Source organism: Mytilus edulis, chromosome 6, assembly GCF_963676685.1.
Source record: "Mytilus edulis chromosome 6, xbMytEdul2.2, whole genome shotgun sequence".
In the NCBI taxonomy this organism is placed as follows: Eukaryota; Metazoa; Mollusca; class Bivalvia; order Mytilida; family Mytilidae; genus Mytilus; species Mytilus edulis.
The window spans coordinates 87,277,952-87,287,750 of record NC_092349.1 but is presented as its reverse complement, the minus strand read 5'-3'; the positions used below and the strand labels follow the sequence as shown (position 1 = coordinate 87,287,750).

The 9,799-nt window shown below is 32.2% G+C and overlaps 1 protein-coding gene across 1 annotated transcript; it reads left to right on the top strand.

Annotated features, from left to right (window-relative positions):
• The first annotated feature begins 1,282 nt into the window (after nt 1-1,282).
• Nucleotides 1,283-5,451, top strand: LOC139528804 (UPF0046 protein C25E10.12-like). The gene is made up of 3 exons (XM_071325010.1): nt 1,283-1,380; nt 3,883-4,555; nt 5,177-5,451. Exons 2-3 carry the CDS (start codon nt 3,900-3,902, stop codon nt 5,301-5,303), a joined length of 783 nt encoding a protein of 260 aa, XP_071181111.1. The 5' UTR covers nt 1,283-1,380; nt 3,883-3,899; the 3' UTR covers nt 5,304-5,451.
• Nucleotides 5,452-9,799: the final 4,348 nt, after the last annotated feature.

The window sequence follows — 9,799 nt, the reverse complement described above, 5'->3', positions numbered from 1 at the left end:
AAATTTTAAGAGACAACTGCATATATTTACAAATAAGAATTAAAATGGTCTCAAATTAAAATTACTTATAATTATTAATTACATATAATCATTAATTACATATGAAAGTTATATGAAAAAGCTGACTTAAACTTTCATTCAGTTTACTAAAGTAGTTGAGATCTGGATCTGGCATGTCAGTACCTGCTAGTAGTCCTCTGTTAGTTTATGTTTCATCGTCACTTTGCTTTTGATGCCTATTCTGACATATGTCTATGACTTCTTTTAGTTTAGTATGACGTCCATTTGCAATGAACTAGGACACATGGTTTATTAAGGGGTCAGCTGAGACCCATCTCCAGGTTCGAGATTTTCTCGCTGCGTTGAAGTCACATTGGTGGCCTTCTACTGTTTGCTGCTCTTTGCTCTTTGACATATTCCCCATTTCTAGATTTTTTCCTTAATTCGTACGAGGAAGATTTCGTACACTAGCATCTCAGCAAGAAAACTGATAAAAAGTAGCTTGATTATATTATGCTTCTATCCCATTAAACTTGAAATAAAGGATACCACAGATATATATAAAAGCCTGCCCGTATTTCTTAATTGATTTATATATAGAAGTTGCATGACGATGATGGTTTGTTGAGAAGTAAGAACTAAATTTCCCAATTGTGATTTTTCCATTTGTACGAAGTAATGTTCCATCAGCACCTGCATATATATATGAAACAAGTCAATCATAATTTATAAAGAAAATGGAAATTACTCTAGAACGGTAGTAGTGATGACACCAAAATTCAAACTTGATCTGTGTTTTGTTGTAATTATATAAAAGCATTATGTGCAAATTACAACATGTGGTTGAGGCAAACTAAAGTAATAGAACTAATTTTGGGACGTACGGACGTATAGACGTCTGATAAGGCTAAAATTCAATGACTCCTCCGCAATAGTGGGGACATAAAAATGAAACATTATTAATTATTCATGTTATTATCATGTAGTTAAATATATTAAAATCTTTATCCTTTTACACAATCCACCTATATATAATAAACTATCAGGATTACCAGTTTGTAGTTGAAAGCCGCGTATTGATTTGATGCATTTTAATTTGTATTTATTGTAAATTTAATTGGAATACTTATTCAATACGGCAATTTCCGTTACGGGTAAATGATCGATTATTGCAAAATTCTGAACGTGACGTATATGTATATGGGTGTATTTATAAACATTTTTTATTTTTAGCTGGCTGATCATAGGTTAACTATAACATATTTATATTTAGACATTACCAGCTTAATTGATCAATCGATACCTGTTTATATATACATTATGTTTCCATTATACATGTTATATACTGTTATATATTCTCGTCAACTTGACTAGTAAATGGTATGTTTCTTTCTTATATTTTTACTTTTTGAACAATGATCAACAATCTTATGTATACCATGTATACATTTTAATGTATTCTTCCCAATCTTAACATATCTGTTATAATTTAGCCCAAACAAACCGGATGTATTAAAGGTATTTACCGTAGTGATCTGTAGATATATACAGAATGTATATATGAAAATTCGTAGAATTCTGAACTTATTTTTATACGACCGCAATATTTGAAAAAATTTTCGTCGTATATTGCTATCACATTGGCGTCGTCGTCGTCGTCCGAATACTTTTAGTTTTCGCACTCTAACTTTAGTAAAAGTGAATGGAAATCTATGAAATTTTAACACAAGGTTTATGACCACAAAAGGAAGGTTGGTATTGATTTTGGGAGTTTTGGTCCCAACATTTTAGGAATTAGGGGCCAAAAAGGGCCCAAATAAGCATTTTCTTGGTTTTCGCACTATAACTTTAGTTTAAGTTAATAGAAATCTATGAAATTTTGACACAAGGTTTATGACCACAAAAGAACGGTTGGGATTGATTTTGGGAGTTTTGGTTTCAACAGTTTGGGAATTAGGGGCCAAAAAGGGACCCAAATAAGCATTTTTCTTGGTTTTCGCACCATAACGTTAGTATAAGTAAATAGAAATCTATGAAATTTAAACACAAGGTTTATGACCATAAAAGGAAGGTTGGTATTGATTTTGGGAGTTTTGGTCCCAACAGAATAAGGGGCCCAAAGGGTCCAAAATTAAACTTTGTTTGATTTCATCAAAATTGAATAATTGGGGTTCTTTGATATGCCGAATCTAACTGTCATGACTGTGTATGTAGATTCTTAACTTTTGGTCCCGTTTTCAAATTGGTCTACATTAAGGTCCAAAGGGTCCAAAATTAAACTTAGTTTGATTTTGACAAAAAATGAATCAGTTAGGTTCTTTGATATGCTGAATCTAAAAATGTACTTAGATTCTTGATTATTGGCCCAGTTTTCAAGTTGGTCCAAATCGGGGTCCAAAATTAAACTTTGTTTGATTTCATCAAAAATTGAATAAATGGGGTTCTTTGATATACCAAATCTAACTGTGTATGTAGATTCTTCATTTTTTGTCCTGTTTTCAAATTGGTCTACACTAAAGTCCAAAGGGTCCAAAATTAAACTTAGTCTGATTTTAACAAAAATTGAAATCTTGGGGTTCTTTGATATGCTGAATCCAAAAATGTACTTAGATTTTTTATTATGGGCCCAGTTTTCAAGTTGGTCCAAATCAGGATATTAAATTATTATATTAAGTATTGTGCAATAGCAAGTCTTTTCAATTGCACAGTATTGCGCAATGGCAAGAAATATCTAATTGCACAATATTGTGAAATAGCAAAAAAAATTTAATTAGAGTTATCTTTCTTTGTCCAGAATAGTAAGCAAGAAATATCTAATTGCAAAATATTGTGCAATAGCAAGATTTTTTTTTTAATTGGAGTTATCTTTCTTTGTCCAGAATCAACTTAAATCTTTGTTATATACAATATACAATGTATATTCACTTTTTACTACCAACTGATAAATTAAAATAATCTTTACCATTCAGTGATAACAAGCAGTTTTTTTACATCTTAATATTTTATGATGTATTTAAATGAGTAGTTATTGTTGCAAACTCCATTAGAAATTTTAATTGAGATTAGTTTTGGAATAAGGGAAAGGGGGATGTGATTAAAAAAATTGGGTTCAATTTTTCTCATTTGAAATTTCATAAATAAAAAAGAAAATTTCTTCAAACATTTTTTTGAGAGGATTAATATTCAAAAGCATAGTGAATTGCTCTAAGAGAAAACAAAAATTTTAAGTTCATTAGAACACATTCATTCTGTGTCAGAAACCTATGCTGTGTCAACTATTTAATCACAATCCAAATTTAGAGCTGAATCCAGCTTGAATGTTGTGTCCATACTTGCCCCAACTGTCAGGGTTCAACCTCTGCGGTCGTATAAAGCTACGCCCTGCGGAGCATCTGGTTTAATTATGCATGATGTATACAAAGAACATTTAAAGTGAATTTTTTTCATAACATCAAATTAAAAGTATGAAAATCCAAAGACAACATTTTTGGCATCGTGCATTTGATTTGTATTGTATGTATGTGTTACTGAATTATATTGTAGAAAATTCGCCTTTTTCTTATATATATAGATATAACAGTGGGCTGGCAAACGAAGACATTGAAATTCCTAAAATCTATTTGGTACTAAAAGATTCACAATTTATATTACAAATATGATCGATATTAGCTCCAGGGATATATGACTGTCCTGCTATTAACCCCCCCCCCCTTTTTTTTCTTTTTTTTTTCTTCTTTTTATTGTAAAAGCTTTTATTATTTTTGTAATTGAACACTCATGAGTACAGTTGTATGTAGGTTGTTGAAATATATTGTGCAAAATATATATTTCGAAGGAAAACAATATTTATTGATAGTTTACTTTTCAGAGTTTACTTTTCAGAGATTGCTCGAATAGAAATGGATAAAGACGTCTCAAAACTAAGTAGTCACAAACTTTCTACAGATCTATCTGATCACATTGTTACGAAAGTTGGAAATATTGAGAATGGTACGAAAAAGATAAGAATTGTCCATATATCCGATACACATATGGAACATAACGGATTTTTGCCAAATATTCCTGATGGCGATATATTAGTCCATTCTGGTGATTTTTGCAGGATAGGATGGAAAAGATTACTCGTTACGCCGGATAATGATGGATTTTTAAGGTCTATTAACGAATTCTTTGAAAAACTCCCTCACAAACATAAAATATTTGTGGCGGGAAATCATGACATGGTGTTTGATATAGGTTCTTGTGAAGAAGTGCAAAAGAAACTTCCAAATGTAATTTATCTTCAGGACTCCTCAGTTTCGATTGAAGGAATTAACTTTCACGGATCACCATGGACATTATATAAGTGGACATCTTACAATAGAGGATTTTGTCGAGAACGTGGGAAAATAGAACATTTTTGGGATGAAATATCGACTGATACTAATGTTCTAGTAACTCATATACCACCTCATGGAATTATGGACACTTTTCCAAAGAAGTTTCAGCTGTTTAAAAAAGTATATAAACATGGAGGATGTCCTTCACTTAGAAAGACAATACAGGAAAGAGTTCGGTTAGTATGATTTTCATTTTAATGAGGGTCTGATGGGGTTAACATGAAAGAGAATAATGAGCCAAATGTACAGAGAGAGCATAAAAAAAAGTAAAAAACAGAGAATCAAAGGGTGCTTAAATATAAAATATACAGAAATGAAGCTCTTTATCCAGACCAATTAAACATGAAAGTGTATAATTCAATATTTATACATATATATTAAACATAAAAAAAAAATACATGTAATTTGCTTTATAAAGTAATTGCCTTTGTATTGTTATATATGTATACACATACAATTTTGAACTGTTTTTTTTTATATAAATACACAAAGCATCAATTCAATCAAGCTGTTCCATGACCAACGGACATTAAGTATTTGACCAATTTGAGCCCAATATGTTGATAATGATAATAGAAAGTAGAAATTGTTACCGCCTGACCAGGTTATCGTACGAAATACTTTCTAAATAATTCACCACGAGTCGACAACGTAAGCCATGGTATTGTCATTGCAAAAATCCATGTATAACATATACTATATTTAAACTAGTGAGAGTTAAAAAAAAATAATGAACATGATACATCCACATGACAACAAAGATCTAATATGCTAATCCTTTAGTTTTTGTTTCACAGTCCAGAATTACATTTATTTGGCCATGCCCATGGTGTAGCTGGAGTGGAGAGTGTCGACGGAACAGTTTTCTCTAATGCAGCATTCCCTCACAGAGAATTAGCCAATGTTTTCGACTTTTACATCTGAGACGAAAATAAAAACATGAAATGATAGTATTTCTTTGCAATAGCCACTCGAAGTTTGTTGTGGCGCATCATTAGAAATACCTATTATAATATTATTGATATACATAATAATTCCATAAATGTAAATTACAAAATTCATGTACACATTATATGGTTGTTTTTATCTTTATACATCACACTTTTGTACAATGAACTCACGGGTTTCTGGTCATTTCAAGAATCCCTTTGTTGTGGACGATGTTTTATCCTAATTTCACGACAACTATGTTGTTTCTCCAGCAGACTAAACCTCAATCAAAATTGTATATGCAAAAACCATTATTTGGAATGCTCACTAAAGAACTTCGAATTAAAACTATATATCTGTACATTATTCACGATCATTTAAAAAAATCAAAAGTCCGTCTTTCTCTTCATCGGTTATAAACATAAATAAAAGGACGATGAAAATCTCCTATCTTTATACTGGATACCGTATCTACACAAAAATCCTAATAGAGAACGATATATAACCGGGTCGTCAGGATGTTCGACTAAACATATTTCTAATTATATAAAGTTCTTACCACCATTCTTTCCAGAGTAAAAAATGTCCCGCAGAAATAATGTGATGAGTTATATTCAACCAGCCATGTCATTCAGATGTGGAATCTGAAAAATTCTATAGAGCTACACCAAAATCTGCAGTCACTATCTTAAAATGTTTTGCAGTAATATCAACCCCTTAGATTTGTGTACCCTTTACACTACTATTCCCCACACTCAATTGCAAGATCGATTACATCAACTCATTAAACATTTAAACAAGAGCTTTTTCTGCAAAAATTGGAAACGTAGATACAAATTTCTTGTTTTAGGTTTTAAACAATATCACGTCGTGAAGTCCAGCATTGATTCCAATAACACATACTCCGAAGAAGAAGACATGTTGACTTGTTGATCGACAATAGATTTTGAGTTCAGTGATATGACAGTCGATATTCCTAGGGTACTAATTGTGCACCACTTCTGACCGACTTTTTTTTTTAACTAGCATGAATTAGAGTTCATACAGTATCTTCTCAAAGACATACACAGTATCTTGTAAAAGACATACACAGTATCTTGTAAAAGACATACACAGTATCTTGTAAAAGACATACACAGTATCTTGTAAAAGACATACACAGTATCTTGTAAAGCTCTTCAATTTCACTTTCATATATATTGCTGATGTTCTGTCATTCAGTAACCTACATATCAAGGAGTGCTAACATCTCATTTATTTCAGCGAAATTAAGGATACTACAGAAGGTCTGCTTCATATCGTGATATGTTCGTCAATGTTGACACAGTTTGACGACTTCAAAAGGGATGATTTTAACTGTCCAATTTCCAACTTCCCTTTCCCAACATTAACATACCCTCTACTCCATCGTAGTAGGTCGTTTCCATATCTCAGTTATGACGTTAGCCTCGTGCATGTTCACACTACACGAACTTTATATGTAGGGGTGTGCTTTCTACACAAAACTGATCAATCAGAATTACAACAAAGAGCGAATAAAATTGACACGATCACCATCAATAATTGGTTGACTGATACGAGTTTTTTTTTATTTTCTAGCAACATGTTCACGCCGTTTTTAAATCATCTTTAGAAACCAGCAAAGTCGTTTCATCTGTAGTTTTAGTGATTGTGCCCTATCCCCGATTGTGACACAATTTTACTGAGTGTGAATTGGTATGGCGGGTGATGTATGCGTTGCAAAAGACGCTTACACTGTCGATAAATCCGGTCTCATTTCGTTTGGATTTAACGCGATTCCCTCACTTTCTATGTAATACCTTGATGTGTCTATCCCTAATAACATACTTATCACATAACAATGATCAGACGACTTGTTTACATGAAAAAATATTGTCTTAACTGTTTTTAAGTTAAGCTAACTGATTAGATAACCTCATTGGCACACATTTATAGACATGATTATCATCCAGTCGCCAGAATATAGGTCACATCATTTCAAATTAAAAAGAAACACACGGTGACATTTACAATTTTTGCGTTGCATTAAATCCCGGACGAAGATGACATAATATCATTTAATCTTGACATTGGTGAGTTGGGAAACAATCTTAGGTGGGTGGGCTCCTTGATGATATTTTGCAACCATTACCAAACTGAAGAGTACTTTACAAAGTATTAGAACATAGGAAGATTTGAACATAACCGGAATGACATAAAAACAAAAACAATTCAAGGCATAAACGTTTAGTGGTTGAATGTTAACGAAAAAAGTAAAATCACAAAAATACTTAACTCCGAGGAAAATTCAAAACGAAAAGTCCCTAATCAAATGGCAAAATCAAAAGCTCAAACACATCAAACGAATGGACAACAACTCCTTACTTGGTACAGGCATTTTCTTATGTAGAAAATTGGGGATTAAACCTGGTTTTAACATGACATGATGACTGCACACGTAGTCACTGCTTGCAAATGTACCATCAATGTTGCAAAAGATATGCGGTCACAGAAATTTTGTCTATACATTTAGTCAACGTATCAATCCAGATTAAAATGATATAAAGAAACATATCTTTCAACAATACCAACTACATAAAAATAAGGAGATGTTTGAATTAAACAGTGCTTCCATAGATACGTAAAGCCTAGTTCATTCAACATGCGGAACAGACACTACATACCATTCAGTAGCACCTGAGTGCACCCCAGGTTTTTGATAAGGTTTGTGTTACTCAGTCTTTGGTTTTCTTTATAATGTTTTTTATAGTTATAGTTCCCTCGTCAGTTTTATTTTTGCCATAATTTTGTCTATTAGATGTTTGAATTTCGATTACCACTATGTACCTTTTCGCTCTCTTTCATAAAATTTAAAAACGAGTTCGAGGACGGACTTTCTTCAATAATAATAATTCCTTGTACAACGAATTAAGTGTCATGAAAGCACCCCAAAGGATTACCAGCTTATACATTCTGCCATTGTTTTACTGTGCTATGCTTTTTTTTTGTATTTTTGACTTTCATTTTTGCTTATGTGCTTTTTCTACAGTGTCTGCACGCCGTTTGCTTTTGCTTTGTTGACATAGTTGTTTGTTTTCATTATGATTAAGATAATAACACAATATTGACTGCTATACCCCAATTTTTTGACATTTTTACCAATTATGTCTGTTTGTTTTGCTTACACATTGTTGTCAATATAATGAAAATTACGCAACTGTACTAAAAGAGAGAGGTTAGAAAAACTAAGGATTTTCTTATCCCAGGCAAAGATTACCTTAGCCGTATTTGGCACAACTTTTTTGAATTTTGGATCGTCAATGCTCTTCAACTTTGTACTTGTTTGGCTTTATAAATATTTTGATATGAGCGTCACTGATGAGTCTTAGGTAGACGAAACGCGCGTCTGGCGTACTAAATTATAATCCTGGTACCTTTGATAACTATTTAGATAACTATAAAACCAGGCTCAATCCACCATTTTGTACATAAGGTAAAGCCTATATCAAATCAGGAAAATGACAGTTGTTTTCCTTTCGTTTTATGTGTTTGAGCTTTTGATTTTACCATTTGTTAAGGGACTTTCTGCTTTGAATTTTCCTTGGAAATCGGTACTTTTGTTATTCTACCTTCCAGTAGGTTTGTATATTTATTCTAGACGAGGTGTTGGGGGAGATGAAAACGAGATGTGACCACCTCGTCCATAAATATTCACAATTATATATAAAATTAAAATCAGTTTTGTGGAAAAGGCCGGAAAACAGCAGAAAAACTAGAACCGCCCATAGAATGCTTGGTTTACACCTGTACCAGGAAATATTAATATAGTTTAATGTCAAGCCTGACAATATTTACGAATGAATCACGCATGCTCGATTTATGACGAAATAACGTTATCTATATCTAAAAAAAAGCCCCTTAATGTCTACAATCTTCGTGTAAAATTCAGTTATTTAAAGAGATAAAACACATGACATTTTATGTTTTTGTTTTATATGTTGTACTTGGTTTTGGGTGTAACCCTTTTTGAATAGACCTTTGTGGCCTTGGTTGTTACTCATATGAATAGACCTTTTTGGTTTTTGTGTAACCCTGTTTGAATGTATATTTTTGGATGCTTTGATAATTTTACGTAGTGCTTACTATATTTCGATTCGGACAAGAATGATACAATTTGTGATGGATGACATACATGCTTCTATAGGTTCCATACTGATTGATATATGTTTGGTGGTACTGGTATTGATTCTATAGGTTCCATACTGATTGATATATGCTTGTTGTAACTGGTATTGATTCTATAGGTTCCATACTGATTGATATATGCTTGTTGTTACTGGTATTGATTCTATAGGTTCCATACTGATTGATATATGCTTGTTGTTATTGGTATTGGTTTTATAGGTTCCATACTGATTGATATATATTTGTTGTTACTGGTATTCATTCTATAGGTTCCATACTGATTGATATATGCTTGTTGTTACTGG

What these genes read in the sequence shown, in the direction of transcription:
- LOC139528804 (XM_071325010.1), top strand. Translation starts at nt 3,900, where the DNA reads ATGGATAAAGACGTCTCAAAACTAAGTAGTCACAAACTTTCTACAGAT. An exon ending in ACAATACAGGAAAGAGTTCG is followed by an intron (nt 4,556 to 5,176) that starts GTTAGTATGATT and finishes TTTGTTTCACAG; the next exon opens with TCCAGAATTACATTTATTTG.